The sequence below is a fragment of the Mobula hypostoma genome, chromosome 5 (genome assembly GCF_963921235.1).
Source record: "Mobula hypostoma chromosome 5, sMobHyp1.1, whole genome shotgun sequence".
In the NCBI taxonomy this organism is placed as follows: Eukaryota; Metazoa; Chordata; class Chondrichthyes; order Myliobatiformes; family Myliobatidae; genus Mobula; species Mobula hypostoma.
Genome location: NC_086101.1, coordinates 26,618,111 through 26,634,499, shown reverse-complemented (window position 1 = coordinate 26,634,499; position 16,389 = coordinate 26,618,111). Strand labels below are relative to the sequence as shown.

Here is a 16,389-nt window from a genome sequence, read left to right as displayed (position 1 = left end):
GGTCTAGTTTTATTCCCTCTTTCAAAATGTTCATAAAAGGTGTTTAGCTCGTATTGGAGTGAAGCATGAGAGACATTGATGATGTTAGGTTGTGACCTGCAGGAAGTATTGGCCTGCAAATACTGCAAAGTAGGCACACAATCCGAGAAGTGCTCTTTCAGAAGGAAGTGCTCTCTGGGCCATGACCCTGTTTTGGGTGTGGTACTTCTGGTAGTTATCCAGCTCCACCATGTACATTAGCCTCTGTAGTATCCAGGACATCTTCAAGGAACGATGTCTCAAAAAGATGGTGTCCATCATTAAGGACCTCCATCACCCAGGTCATGCCTTATTTTCATTGCTACCATCAGGGAGGTGGTTCAGAAGCCTGATGGCACACAGTCAATGATTCAGGACCAGCTTCTTCCCCCGCTATCTGTTTTCGCAATGAACATTGAACCCATGAACACTACCTCACTACTTTATTATTTCTATTTTTGCACTTCTCATTTAATTCAACTATTCAATATATACGGTGTATACTTACCCTAGTTCACATTTTTTCTGTTATGTATTACATTATACTGCTGTCACAAAGTCAATAAACTTCATGACATATTAAATCTGATTTTGATTCTAAGTTCTCTCTTGTACTCTAGACTACTTATCTCTCAATCGGTATGAACAAATCGATTTTCTCTTTCGTCATGTCATTGATTAAACCTTCCTCTTACAAATTGCAAGTTACACATTGTAACAATTACTACATACAAGGCATCACATTATCTAAGAACACACTGGAATGATGAAGGTTCGTTTTCTAACGATACATAAATTCACAGAGGCCTTCTGTAATAAGTTGAATGAACGATTAAATTAATGCAGGCATCTCTGAATAGACCACATTCACCACACATTCTTGCAGACATGACAACTCAGTTGCAGTAATGTAGTAGACAAAAGCGATCAATCATTAAGGATTTGAAGTAACATCAATCAGACCCTAATTCAAGGTTACAAACTGAATTTCCTGGCTAATGTGTAAACCAAATGGCTGATATTGCAAATATATAGTCATCTTCTCTGATACCTTTTTATACAGTGAGATTAGATGGACTGGGACTCTTTTCCTTGGCAAAAAGGAGGCTGACGGGTGGGTGATCTTGTCAAGTTTCAAAACAATCAGGAGGACCATAGAAAAGATGGATTGTAACAGTCTTTTTCCCAAGGTGGAGGAGTCTAAAACTAGAGGTCATAGGTTGAAAGTGAGAAGGGAATGGTTTAAGAGGGACTGAGAAAAAGGTGCTTCACACTGAGTGTGGTGGATATATGGATCGAAGTGTCAGAGAAAGCAGTAGAGGCAATTGCAACATTTGAAATACATTCAGAGAGGTACGTGTACAGAAAAGGTTATGAGCAAGGGTTCAGGATCTTTATACACCACAGACTAATAGAATTTGACAAGGGGTCTGTTGACCCCAGGTTGGAACCCCTAGATATCGCCTAAATGCAGGTAAATGGGACCATCTCAGAAAGATACTGTGGTTGACATGGACAAGTTGGGTCAAAGCACCTATTTTTGTTCTTTATAACTGTCTAACTCAATTCTATTATGTGAATATTTCAATAACAGGTAGTTCTGGCGAAGATTCTATAATTATTATCACGTCAATCACAGGACTGGTATCATCTTTGGTATCTCATGGTGGATTCTTGCTTCTGCTTTGGTTGGAGAAGAAATCAAAGCAAGGTACTGTATGTGTCAAATGCTGGGAGATTTCAACATCCATCACCAAATTTTAGTATCACCACTATTTATGAACCAGCTATCTGGAAATATACTGCTGTCAAATTGGGTCTGAGGCATGGGAGGGATAAACTGACTTGGCTTTGTCCTTCCTAATCAACCTGTAGTGGATGCTTCTGCTGACAATAGTACTAGTGAAAGTGAGTGCGTCACAGGCCTTGTGAAGGCAAGTCTTTGCACCTTCCATCATGTTGTGTTTCTCTGCAAGCATGCTGAATAGGATTGACTTACAGTAGAACAGATTTGCACCTCTAAAACTAGGCATCCGTTAAACATGGTGGATCGTTTTTGTTGACAGAAATGTATCGTGTAACCTCCATATGGTCTATTATTTCTTTCACCATGACTACCAAGCTGGGAAATCAACCCTGGTATAATGGAGAGTACAGGATGTGACCTTTCTGGAGGGCAGGTTATCAATACCGTGTGTTTCGAGAAGTTTTCATACCAGGCAGTGGAACATGCATCGTGAGGTTGGTTCAACAGGAAGAAGGAACGGAAGGAAGGTGCAGTGAAAATGATGACTTTAATTAATGAATCAAAAAATACTTCAGGTGCACCTAGTATGTTACTGAAAGTGAGCCATAACAGACAGAAAAGGTGAATTTAGTGGAGTAAAATTCAATGTTTGCTCAAAGATTGTTAAGAAATACAAAGCTATCAGTGTCACTGACAATCTTATCCACCCAAGTCCCTTCAATATTACCCGAGTTGATGGTTGTGCACATTTTATTCATGTTTATAAATAGCTGTCAAGTAGGTTGAAGTGGAATTAAGCCATTCTAATGTTATTGTTCATTTCTCTGCAGTGTTTCAGAGCCTCATTAATTGCAACATTTTGTCTGTTGTTGGTACCCTTGTTGCCCTCATCTCCTGGATTGTGATTAAAGGTATGAGCACAAAGATGTGTTTGGTCCATATCCCTCTCAAGCTCAATGCCCCTCTCCAAATGTCCTTTGTGAATTGTTACTGTCCCCACCTCTACCACTTCCTCTGGCAGCTTACTCCATACGTCCAGCACCCTCTCAGTGGAAAAACTGGCACCTCACATGCTCTTTGAATCTCTGAAACCATCAACCAAGATTTCCTTAACCTGGAAAAGGAGAGTGTTCTCATGACTTTATAACCTGTATAAGGTCACTCCTCAGGGGAATCAATTCCAGTTAGTGCAAGAGTAACACAATCTTCAGTACATCAAATTCATCATGGATGCAATGGAAGCTGTGTATTTAAATGAAATAACCAAAATTTAAAAGCTTATTCTGCATTTTTCATTCAAGGAGAAAGAATTATTTAGTAAGGAATAGAATGAAGAGTAGGAAAATGAAAAATATGATACAATAATTACTGGGTCTAACTCCAAATCTTTGTGGAAAATGTACACATTTCATCTCATGTAAGGAGGCTTAGGCTCAGACAAAAATAAGGGTATCTAAGTCGGGCTAAAAAAGTCTTTGTCAAGACTATCAAAGCAATACACAGGCGCAGATGTTATTCTGAATGCATTAACCAACCATTAAAAACTGTTTTGGTTGTCCCACACTGAATCCAGTTGCCGAAGGGTTTCAGCCCAAAACATCGACTGTAATTTTTTCCATAGTTGATGGCTGGCCTGCTGAGTTCCTCCAGCATTTTATGTGCATTGCTTGGATTTCCAGCACCTGCAGATTTTCTCTTGTTTGTGGTATTTTAGATTGATATATTTTCTTTCCAAATCCACACCTCAAATTGCCAAGGAAAGGACAGCAGATGCATGGAGTCACAATCACCAGTTTGTTCCTTTCCAAGTCACAACTATCCTGACTTCTAAATTTGTCACTCATTTTCATTGTTCCCGAGTCTAATGTCACTATGGGAGCACTTTCTGAGGCTTTGCTGTCTTGGAGCAGGTTAGGAAAGGTCAGCGGCCTTGAGGCCAAGAAGCTTAGAGTTGAGCCCATGATAACTTAATTTATCACTGATTTTGTCGATTACAAATTGAAGAAGATTGAAACATCGAGGTGAGTGCGGTAGACAAGTGAGAGTTCAGTGCCAGATACCAGCCCTTTACTAATTGCTGCCGGAGGAAGTTGTCTGCGTGTGACGGTCTCTCCCTCTCGCTCACTGCTCCCAAGGGAAGGTCCCTGTGTTGAAATGGTCTTTGTCTCCTACGATGCTGTCAGAGAATGGTGCCGGAGTTTTGGGTCTGTGGTTTATGGACTGGACTGTAGGTCCTGGTTGCTCCTTTATCTCCTGCTACTTTGGGCAACTATGAATTGGGGCGGCCTGTAGATAATGAACACTGAGCTGAACTGAATATAGACTCTTTCAATTTTGTGTTTTGTATTCAGGGTTTTCACACATTCTTTCTTGTTGCCCTTTGCATAGATGGCACCAAGAACATCAACAACCATGCCCCCCCACGTGCAATTTGTTTTTTGTGCCGGGGGGGGGTGATGTTTTTCTTTGAATGGGTTCCATGGTTTTCTTTGTTTTTAATGGTTGTCTGTGGAGAAGACAAATCTCACAGTTGTATACTGCAAACATACTTTGATAATAGATGCACTTTAAATCTTGAAAAACAGCTGGTGAAAATTTAAAGGATTCAAAAGAAGTTAACCACCTGCCCCCAAGACCCAGAAAAATGAATATGGAACAAAATTAAATATGTTATGAATTACCAACCAGTATTGTTGAATCTTTCCTCCAGGTGCTGTCTTTATACCCGTTGTGACGTTATGCACTGTCTCTGCCCTGTTTTTGGCCAAAATTACACCAATTGTTATTCTGAAATTTGGCTGCTCCTTTAATGGGAGATTCCAAGGAAAGAAAGGTAAAGAACAGTTCATTATTGTACAAAATTTCTAGGTTTAACAATAAAACTGAATCTTGCAACTAATTATATAATTTACATTTAACAGGATCTCAACCTTTCATTGACTTGAGTGGTTTCATTATATTTCCCATTTTGATCACTATCCTAAAGGAAGAGATTCAGCAAAACAGTGAGTCTAATGTTGCAAACATTGGCATTTCTGTGTTCTCAGCATGTTTTACAGTCACAAGTACTGTGCAAATTGGCCGCTCCCATCACCACTGTTAAACCCAGATTAATCTGCCATCAGTACATGTTATTTTCTGTGGATATACAAGCCTTACTTCAATGTTGGCTAAACAATCGAGCTGGTTGTTGACTTCAGGGGGTGCACACGCTCCTGTTTGCATCAAAAGTGCTGATGTCGAGAGGATTGAGAGCTTCATGTTCTTAGGAGTGAACCTCGCTAATAGCCTGTCTTGGTCTAACCATGTAGATGCCGTGGCCAAGAAGGTGCCCCATGGCTCTGCTTCCTTAGGAGGCTAAAGAAATATGGCACTTCCCCAATTTTTATAGATGCACCACACAAAACATCCTATCAAGATGCATCACAGCCTGGTGTGGAAACTGCTTTGCCCGTGACCGTAAGAAACTTCAGGGAGAACTGGATACAGCTCCATATATCACAAAAATCAGATTCCTCGTCATAGACTGTCTACTCTTCTCGTTCCCTTGATAAAGCAGCCTGATGCCATTCTACTGGACATTGAAGACTCCTACCAGAGTAGATTCTGTCTCCTATTGTGGAATTTGAAGTTGAAATATTGGTTAAAATTGACACCTGCACCCACCTGGAAGCCCGAGTAGAGTTTGTGTTTGTGTGCTAATGATCAATAAAAATTCTCTAGGTCATTTTACCATGATGAAGGTGATAAATAAGTGTTGTATTGGGAGACATTCAACTTACTCATTTCATTCTCACACATTTTTAGATCAAAGTTGTCACACCAACATCTTAACATGGAGCATACCGATTGCATTATTGGTCAGCTGTGTTATTATAATGTCTGTGTTCCTTGCAACATATCGCTGTAAATGCTGTAAGTATCAAATCCTTTGCTCACTTTCACTTCCTGAAGAATTGAGAATGGAAATGAAAATGTTTACATAACCGTTTTGTTATTAACTTTTAAAATAGAACAGTTGTGAAGAAATTGCCTCAGTACATTACTTTACTTTCCTTTATACCCACAATGTCATCATAGAAATGTCGATTCCCTAGCACAGGTTGTTACACTAAATACCTGTTCTTAGGGTTAGCAAATGGACAAGGCCAGAAGTTTTTATTATGAATCACGTGTATCCTACCTTCCCTGTTGCCAAAGGCCACTATGAGTTCACCTGAATTCCCATTTTGCTAAAAGACTCTCACTGTCCACAGACCCTGATCCTGAAGGTGATACTGCCAGGTCAGCCTGCCCCAAGGCTACACAATCACTATGATACCAGGCTTCTGTCTTGACTAGTCTTATTGAACTCAGTTTTGGGAATGAAGACACTCAGACATGTGACCTGCTGCTGAGAATAGAGAGGGGCAAAGAGGGTGAGTGGGATTGTGGAAGAGAGGAAGACTAAACTCTTTGGATTGAAAATGGGGAAATGGTTTGGTTCACTGCATCATCTCCAACTGCTGATTTGGGACAATACTTTCCACCAGTTTCTGTATTTGTCCTCTATCTCTCTACTTTCCACTGGTGTCTTCATATTATCTCCAAGTCCTGCCACAATGCAGTACAAAGTGGATTTGCTAGAGCAGTTACCTCACAGAGATTTTAAATAATATACTTATGAAGGTTTCATACCATATCACCAGTTTCTGTTCCTTACCTCTAGCTTTTGAGCCCCAGCACCAGCTTGCTATGTTCTTTCAACCTTGTCACACGTAAGTACCAACCCACAACCCCTTGCCAACACGGAGCAAAGGAGCCGCTGCCTGGATCACCTGTTCCAGAGTCCTGGCACAACAGGACACTACTATACATCCATATTCTCTGCTTTGTTGAGCCCAGGAGTTTATATCCAAATAAAGTCACAGACCACATGAGTATAATTTCACAGTACACCCAATGAAATTAGCCCCACAAAATGAGGAAAATGGTTTTTACATTGATGATTTAGCCCTCTTCGAATGTCAGTTGTCCCTGAGATCCCTATGGTACGTTCAATTACAATTATAAGGAAACCACATTGACCTGGACCAAAATATGAGAGATTGAGTCAAATCTGACTTTTCCACAGAAAAATGGTGATGAGAAACAATGTTCTTTGTTAACTATCTCAAATTTATAAAGGTTTATTTTATTTGTTATAGACAGAAACAAAAATGAAAACATTGAAGTGAGACAGCAGGTATGTTATCATCTAAATGTCTGCAATTGTCTAGGACTCTGTTATAAGGCTAGTTTAATGTGTATTTATAAAAGCAAGATGCAAATCTGGCTTCGGGCAGAAAGTGGGTTTGGGGGTTCAATATCATTGAACATGTACCAAAAGTTTGATAATTTAAAGTAATTTCTAAAATCTATTACATAGAATTGTTACAACGCAAGAGGAAGCTATTTGGCCCATTAGATTTATGCTAGGTTTTTTGCAGAAATCCCATAAGTTTCATTCCACTGCTTTCTGTGCCCCACCCGCCACTGACTTGCAAATTATTTTTCCTTATTTGGCTGAATAATTCATTTCTCAAAGCCTTGATACAGTTTTAACCACAGCTACAAGTGTGAGTTCCGATTATAATCATGACCATCAGGAGGGGTAAGGGGAGGAAGCAGTCAGTGCAGGGTTCCCCTCTGACCATTCCCCTCATTAACAAGTGTGCCCCTTCTTGCTGCTGGGTGGAGGGCAGATGACCTATCAGGGTGCAGCAGAGCCGCCAGGCCAGTGGCACTGTGTCTGGATCAGAGGCCCAGCCGGGAAGGGTAAAGTCAGGCCGAGCAATAGTGATTGGAGACTCAATAGTTATGAGGACAGTCATGAGATTGTGTGGCTGCAGAGTGTTCTCACGAGAGAGGGTGAGCAGCCAGACGTTGTGGTGCACATTGACACATCAGTAGAAAGGGGGAAGAGGTCCTGCACAGTTAGTGCAGCGAGTTAAGGAAGAGACTGAAGATCAGAACCTCCAAGGTAGTAATCTCTGGAGTACCCCTGGCGTCTGCTTGTCAGGACAGGAATAGGATGATAGTACAGATGAATGAGTGGCTGGGGAAGTGGTGCAGAGGGCAGGCTTTCAGATTTCTGGATCATTAGGATCACTTCTGGGGAAGGCAGGGCCCGTACAAAAATGGCGGGTTACTCATGAACTGGAGATGGACCAAAATTATTTGTGCAGATTTGCTAAAGCTGTTGGGGAGTGTTTAAACTAATTTGGCAGGGGATGGGAACTGGAGTGATAGAGCTGAGGATGGGGCAGTTGGTATACAAGTTGAAATGTTGTATAGTGAGTCAGTGAGAAAGAGCATGTGGATAATCAGCCAAAGTTGCAGTCAGTGAGATGAGATGAAGTGTAACATGGGGGCAAAATCGAAAAGTGTGATGAATACAGGACTGAAGGTGTTATTTTTGAATGCACACAGTATACGGAATAAGGTAGATGAACTTGTAGCGCAGTTAGAGATTGGCAGGTATGATATTACAGGCATCACTGAGTTGTGGCTGAAAGATCCTAATTAGGAGCTTAACATCCAAGAAAACATTGTATCGAAAGGACAGATAAGTAGGCAGAGGGGTGGGGTGGCTCTGTTGGTAAGATGAGAGCCATGGTATTACAGGAAAGATACTAGCATGGATAGAAGACTGGCTGTCTGACAAGAGGAAAAGCATAGGAATAAAGGTGACATTTTCTAGCTGGTGCCAGTGACTAAAGGTGTTCCACAGTGGTTGTTGGGATTTTCTTTTCACATTATACAGTATGTCAATAATTTGGATAAAGAAATTGATGACTTTGTAGCCAAGTTTGCTGACAGTACAAAGATAATTGGACAGGCAGATAGTGTTTTGGAAGCAGGGAGTCTGCAGAAACACTTAGATAGATTGGGTTAATGGGCAAAGAAATGGCAGATGGAATATAGTGTAGAGAAATGCACTTTGGTAGAAGGAATAAAGGTGTAGCATATTCTCTAAACAGAGAAAATTTAAATGTCAGAGGTGCAAAGGGACTTGGGAGTCCTTGTGCAGGATTCTCTACAGATTTACTTGGAGGGTGAGTCAGTTGTCTAACGAAATGTGTGCATCCATTTTAAAGGACTAGAAGATAAGATTGAGACATTTTAGGGCATTGGTCAGACCACACTTGGAGTATTGTGAGCAGTTTTGTGCCCCTTATCTAAGAAATTGTGCTGACATTGGAGAGGGTCCAGAGGAAGTTGACAAGAATTTTTTTGGTAATGAAATAGTTGATGCGTGAGGAGCATTTGATGGCTCCAGTCCTATACTTGCTGGAGTTTTGAGGAATGAGGGGGAATTTCATTGAAATCTAATGAATATTGAAGGACCTAGATAGAGTGGATGTGAAGAGAATATTTCCTGTAGATGGTGAGTCCAGGACCATTGGTCACAGCCTCAGAATAGAGGGTCATCCACTTAGAACAGAGATGAGAAGGAATTTTTTTAGCCAGAGGTGATGAATCTGTGGAATTCATTGCCATGGACAGTTGTGGAGGCCAAGGCATTGAGCATATTTAAAGAGGAGGTTGACAATTTCCTGATTTGTCAGGGCATTAAAGGTGACGGGGAGATGGCAGGAGGATGCAGTTGAGAGAGAGAATAAATAACAGGATGGAGTGGTGGAGCAGAATTGATGGGCTGAATTGCCTAATTCTGTTCCTACTTCTGGTGGTCTTATGGTCTCTTATGACCTGATGTGCATCTGTACCCATTTTTAGAAATTGTACTTCTTGTCCATTGAAACGTCTGCCTGGGTAACAGCTGTGCTCCATTGAACCTAACTAGGTCACTCATGATATTATACAGACGTCTGAAATACCTTCTCATCCTTCTCTGCTCCAAAGCAAATGGCAGTTCACCATCTAACCTTGCACTTGAAACACGTCCTTCATGAAATAATTCCAGCAAATACTTCTTTACATCCTCTCTATGGTGTCACAGTCCCTGAAATGGATATCATAATCCAGTTGGAGTCTATCAGTTAGCCAGAGTCAATATAACATCCCTGCCTTTGTACTCCATGCTTTTCGTTATGAAAACTTGGAGTTTGTACCCTTTGCTAACCACTACTGAACATGCTCTGACATTTTCACATACAGTACTGTGCAAAATTCTTGGCAGATATCGTGTATATAGCCAGGCTGCTGAAGACCTTTGCACAGGACCGCAGTAAATCTATATATTGCTGCTGCAAAATAATAAATTTCATGATATATGTAAATGATGATGAACCTGATTCTAATATGGATTTCTATTGTGGACTGAGAGTGGGAAGGGGGCAAGGAGAGGGGAATCATGGTTGGGAAAAGGGGCTGTGAGACAGGATGGAGTGGGAAGTCCCAGAGAGACATTCTGTAATGATCAACAAAATAATTGTTTGGAATCAAATTACCTTGGCTGTTGTGTCAGGACTGGCAGTGTCTGCCCCCAGGCCACACCCCCCTTATGTTTCTTATTTTTAGTCTATGTCTACCCCAGTCAGTTCTGAACCTTTAATTTCATGTGCCTTAATTTTGCGCTCTAATGGTTTGTTTGTTTCTGGAAATCCATGTGGATGACATCTGCTTTCCCTTCTTAAAATGGTTGCCTTTATTAGAAAATTCCCACAATGCATCTGGCTACTAGGCTCAACCAAGAGAAAATAAGCAAATGCTGGAAATCCAAGTGACACACACAAAATGCTGGAGGAACTCAGCAGGCCAGGCAGCATCTATGGAAAAGAGTACAATCGATGCTTCAGGCCAAGATGTTGACTGTTGTCTATTCCATAGATGTTGCCTGGCCTGCTGAGCCCCTCCAGTATTTGGTTGTCTTGCCTGGTCACTAGGATAGTTGTAAACCTCTCACCATCTATTTTGTCCATTTGTCTGTTCAGTACGGTTATCTACTGCTGGAAATTGGGTGAAAATATTTGATCCTACATATAACAAATATGCTGTGTTTTTTTTTAGGATAATGAAGACTTGTAAGATTTCAGTATTACTGACGTAGAACTGGGAGCTACACCTGATTTGCTTCAGACTCTTTAAAATGGATATGATGGGTGCCAGTCTTGGACTTGAGTTCCAGAGGGAAAACTTTGTCCATCAATAGGACACATACTTGCCCTCACTCTTATGGAATGGCACTGTTATTTGAAGCACATTGTTACAGCATCACAAATGATTTCAGCATTCTTCCTTCAAAACACTGTTAGAATGTACTACTGGGTAGGTGCCTGATACAAAAAGCACCCTCGCCAAACTAAGAGTTTCTAACCAAAGAATCGATCCTTGAAATGGTGTGGCAGCTTTTTCACATTGTGCTGGAGTTTGATCTGAACAGAAAAATCAGTGGAGCAGCAATTGTAAGACCTACATTTGACTGCTGCAATTTGGTGAATTTTTGGACTGATGGAAACACAAGTGACTACAAAGGCTGGAATCAGGAGCAAAAGAAGTAAACTGCTGGAGGAACTCAAAGAGTCAAGAAGAATCTGTGGAGATCCTGCATCAGGGCTGAGAGTGTGGAGCAAAGCAATTTCCCTCTTGTGTTCCCTTTAAACTTTTCACCTTTCACCTTTAACCCATGACTTCTGGTTGTAGTCCCACCCAACCAGTGGAAAAAGCCTGCTTGCATTTACCCTATTTATACCCCTCATAATTTTGTATATCTCCAACAAACCTCCTCTCAATCTTCTACTTTTGAAAGAATACAGTCCTAACTGATTCAATCTTTCCTTATAACTCAGGTCCTCCAGACCCAGCAACATCCTTGTGAGGTTTCTCTGTACTCCTTCAACTTTGTTTACATCTTTCTTGTGGTTAGGTGACCAAAACTGCACACAATACTCAAAATTAGGCCTCACAAACGTCTTGCACAAATTCAACATAACATCGCATCTTCTGTACTCAATACATTGATTTGTAGCCTGAGAAAAATACACACTAAGCACAACAAAAAGTTTTTCTCGGGTCTTCAGTTACTTTATCTGTTTCAGATGTTTTAATGCAGAAAGAGGGTATCAAAAACAAAATATATTTAAATTAACAGAGTTCCTGCTGTTACAATCTCAGCTTAATTTTGGTCCACACGCTTGTGTATCAACTAGTAATTTATGCAGTATGAAAATCAATAAAACAAAATATACAAAACCAATCCTAAAAAAAACAATACAAACAACATTAGAATCCTACCACCCTCTACCTTGAATATGATATCAAAAATATGAATAAACACATCTCATCTTAACTAAGAGGTACACTCCCTTTGGCACACTGGCACTTCACTTCCAAACACGCATCGGCTAGTCCCTGTAACGAATTCTCGCTCATGCTATGTGAACAGAGATTAACACATTGACATTACTCCATTACATTCACATTTGGTCAAGAAACAAAAATAAACTTCCACAAAAGCATTTACAACATATTGCCTTGTAGTTAAATTAAAAGAAAGATTAACCTACTAGGCCGATAAGGAACTTTGCACAACCATGCTATCCAGTGCCAATACCTTACCAAAAATCTAAAGCATCCACATGTAAAACATGTCAAATTATTGATATTCTAGACTTACAAACAAGTATAAATGAATTTGCATGGATATTATCAAACATTAAACACCTTTCCTCACCATACATCTAGTACTCAATGTTCTTTCTAGAACATTAACTTATTTTCCTACTCTGCACATGCATAATGACATCACCATTTTCTCTGAAAGGCACAGGCAACTATTTTAGCATTAGCAGCATAAATATATAAGTGCACTTTAACAATAAAAAATAACACTGAATGGTCACCTGGTTTCATTGATTAATGAAGTCCAATGTGCCAAAAGCTCTCTTTATGATCCTATCTACCTATGATGCCACTTTCAACAAATTATGTCCTTGATTTCCCAGATCTGTTTGTTCTTCAATATGGTGACACTTTCTGAGCATACACGTTCTAATAATTCAACTAGATAAGACTGGTGAGGAAATCAGAACAAAATATGCCATCAATGCTGACTTTAATGTGATATTCACCAGGTCTCTAATGTAATATGTCAAGTGGATTGGGTAACCAGGCATAGGGTAAGATCCAGAGAATGCCCGAGGGAAAGAAGAAAGCCAAATGGACCTTCGTAGTTTTATCACAACTAAGAGAGAATATGTTAAGTAACAATGTCAGCATAGTAAAGATTGAAGAGTCTAAAGAATACATATCTGTGTTAACTGAAAAAGTGAGAAAGGAAAAAGAAAATTGTGACAAATTACAAGATAGCTCCTTGATGATTTGAAGATGTTAGAATGTTTGAATGGTTATTGTCTCTGAAAATGAAGTGTACCTCTCTGCAACAGACACAATTAAAAACCCTGATTGAGATGGAAGGAGGGGAAAAAAACAGTTACATCTACACAGACTCACGATAGGCTTTCGGAGTTGTTCACAATGTTGGAAATCTATGGGGCAAAGGCGATTTCTTACAGCTCCAGGAACCCCAAACAAAAATGGCCAGATGGTACAAGAATTAATGCAGATCATGCAACTTCCATCAGAAGTGGCTGTACTGAAATGTAAAACCCACTGCAAAATGGACATAGTTGAAAGCTGTGGAAATGGACCAGCAGATGAGGCAGGAAAAAAGGAGACAACAGAAAGGAGGAAAAGAAATGAATGAAGTGAATCCATTAACTAACTCTGTGAGAACAAACTTGAGCTCTCTAGCACATAGAAATATACAGCATACTTGAGTTCAATGTTCTAACAGAGGGAAGTTGTCCTAAATGGTGGAAAATTGAACAACAACTGCGCATGGAGATATAACACTAGTCACAGACTGGTAGCCTTAACGATATTGTTTCCTTATGGGCACAGCAGATACACTCACGAGGATACTTTGGAGAGGAAAACATGACTAGCAGATTCTCTTAGTTGAAGTGGCATCAGTAATTCAAGTCACTAAGCTTAACAAATGTTGGAGAGATGCATGCCATACTGAAAAATAAACACAGTTAATTACTCCAACCTCATCTAGATCCTCTTACTGCAAGTGATTTACATGAACAAATTGCCAAGGATACTCAGATATACTAGTAATAGTAGATGTTCTCAACGTGGGTGAAGCCTGTTCCAGCAAGGAAAGCCACTGCTACACATAAGAGTAAAAAATGATTGAGGACCACAGCACTAGGTGTGGATTGCTGTGTTGTATTGACTCTATGTTGCCTGGTGAACATTGAATGATTCTCCGTCAGTCCACATCGTCCAGAGTTGTCAGGATGGGTGGAGCAAATGAAAGGGACTATCAAACAAATACTGATCAAGTATTATGAGGAGGGTGTACTATGGCCTCCTTGGACTGTTGTTCTAAACACAATAGTCAGCTTTGTTGAATATTCTGTAAATCCAACCAAAGCTCTTCTGTCTGCTTCTCAATAGTTCTCCAGTGGAAGGAGGACACACAATTCCCATGAGTGTGTTCTGATCAAGAACCCATTGGGTGCTTTGTGGGAACAACCTTATCACTTGCTATCAATTACTAATTCAGCAGTACAGTTGAAGGAAAAAAAATAAATGGATGCACATGAAGCTCTGCAAGTGAACAAAGAAGGCACCAGGGAATGAAGATGTAGATAGCAAACACTGAGGTTAATGTACTAGGAACCTATTCCTCAGTGCCTAGCCCATTACCCTACAGTGATTAAATCACTAACCAGCCAGAAGATGTTGAACAAATTCCTGAACCATTGAAAATGACACAGCTCAGCCTAATGTGGTTATTTTTGTATTGTTACCAATCTTGTCAACTCGACATGTGCCAGATGAAATAACTCACAAAAGTATTCTTACAGGTATCACATCAATTTCCAGATGCTGTTAATTCCTCTGGATGTAGGATATCCCAATACATACCAGACACATTCCAAATGTAGTACTGTCGTGCAATCTCCTGAGTTGTGTATGATCTTCTGCTAAGAGGTTGTCTATTGGAGGGTCTTCAGGTGACTGTAGGTGCCAATCCAGGACCCACATACAGTATTCTGGTCTCACAATCCTGTTCCCATCGCTACTTGCTTATCATCACACAACAGGACTTAATCCAGGATGTGAAGGGGGGATTCCCTTAATTGAGAATACCTGTGCGTGAACTTGTTTACCGTGGGGAGTCTGATACATGGGCAGCCACCACACAGTCCCTGGCAGATCAGGGTCAGTGTTCAGTAACTGGGAATGGAAGATGATAGGGGACGCTTCACCACTACAGCCTTCCTCCACTTCACTGCCATTGTGATGCATCATCAGCTGCCAGCTGCACAACTGAGGTCTTAGTTGGATCGCTGTATGTAACCCCTCCCTTGACCTTACTGGCTTGGGTGGCACTACCAGGGGCTAAGTGACAGATGGTTAAACTCCACATGGCATTGCCCTTGGGATCTCAGGAACTCCCAGACCTCTCCATCACAACAAGGTGACAATCCTCGGGGAAGAAATATTACAAAACTCACTGATGTTAGGTAGACCCTTAACAATCACATGTTCTTTTCCTCATCCAGCATTGCAATCTAACAACTTGGTATCCTTCCTTCACTCTTCTCAGGGGTATTATGGAAACACAGTAACCACATGTGTCACACACCATCTTAATCTGGATCATTTGTGCCAACACTATCTGTCTCATCTATTGAGTTATGTCTAGTCCAGAACTAATGCATTCATCTGGGTATGGTATGCCAAAGTTCAAACCTGACATCGATGATAAGGTTACGTCCTTTCAGGTGTTCACTGTAAAGGCTGCCTTTTGCATCAGTTCTAAAGATAACCTCAAAGTAGTTCTTGCAAATACAGATATTGCTGATCTGAACATAATAATGACTCTGCAATTTTCATTGACAATGTTCATTATAATATCACAATCCAAGGTTCCTTCCAATAACTAAGAAACAGGTTGAATTCATGGAACGACATACTTTGTACAGAGATGGAGATAACATACATAATTGTATGTAATTGATTCTACATAATTGATGAGGATCCTGTTATTTGAATCTTGCCTTCCCTGTTATGAGACTTGCACAAACCTTATCTTGTCCAGATATAAATATGATATCTTGGAAGGGAGGAGCTTTGCAGCAATCATATGACCATAAGACATAGCAGCAGAATTAGGCCATTCAGCCCATCGAGTCTGCTCTGCCATTCTATTATGGCTGTTCCTGGATTCCAATCAACCCCATACACCTGCCTTCTCACCATATCCTTTGATGCCCTGACCAATCAGGAAACTACTGCAGGTTGGTTGATTTCTCCCTTTTGCCACCTCCTTCTCCCCCCTCTCACTACTACATCCCCCTCACCACACCCTCCTTCTCCCCTTCCCTCTCCACCCTCATCCTCTTCCTCTCTCCCCTTCCCTCTCCCTCCCCACTCACCGGTCACTCACTCACCTCCCACCTCCCTCTCCCCCTCCCTTTTCCCTCTCCCTCTGACCCTCCCCCTTCCCTCTCCCCCTCCTTAAACCCATTCCCTCTCCCAACCCCCTCAGCCCCTTCCGTCTCCTCTCCCCCCTCCCCATCCCAATTGTTCTTCTCTCCCCCTTCCCTCTCTCTCTCCCCGTC

The 16,389-nt window shown here is 40.9% G+C and overlaps 1 protein-coding gene across 1 annotated transcript in view; it reads left to right on the top strand.

Annotated features, from left to right (window-relative positions):
• The window catches only part of LOC134346703 (uncharacterized), a 43,062-nt gene extending 27,433 nt beyond the window's left edge, over positions 1-15,629 (top strand). Inside the window, exons 4-10 of the mRNA XM_063048261.1 lie at positions 1,613-1,729; positions 2,596-2,676; positions 4,476-4,598; positions 4,687-4,770; positions 5,573-5,680; positions 6,952-6,989; positions 10,757-15,629. Of these exons, the coding sequence (XP_062904331.1) occupies positions 1,613-1,729; positions 2,596-2,676; positions 4,476-4,598; positions 4,687-4,770; positions 5,573-5,680; positions 6,952-6,989; positions 10,757-10,774 (569 nt within the window). The 3' untranslated portion in view covers positions 10,775-15,629. The remainder of the gene's footprint in view (positions 1-1,612; positions 1,730-2,595; positions 2,677-4,475; positions 4,599-4,686; positions 4,771-5,572; positions 5,681-6,951; positions 6,990-10,756) is intronic.
• The last annotated feature ends 760 nt before the right edge of the window (positions 15,630-16,389 follow it).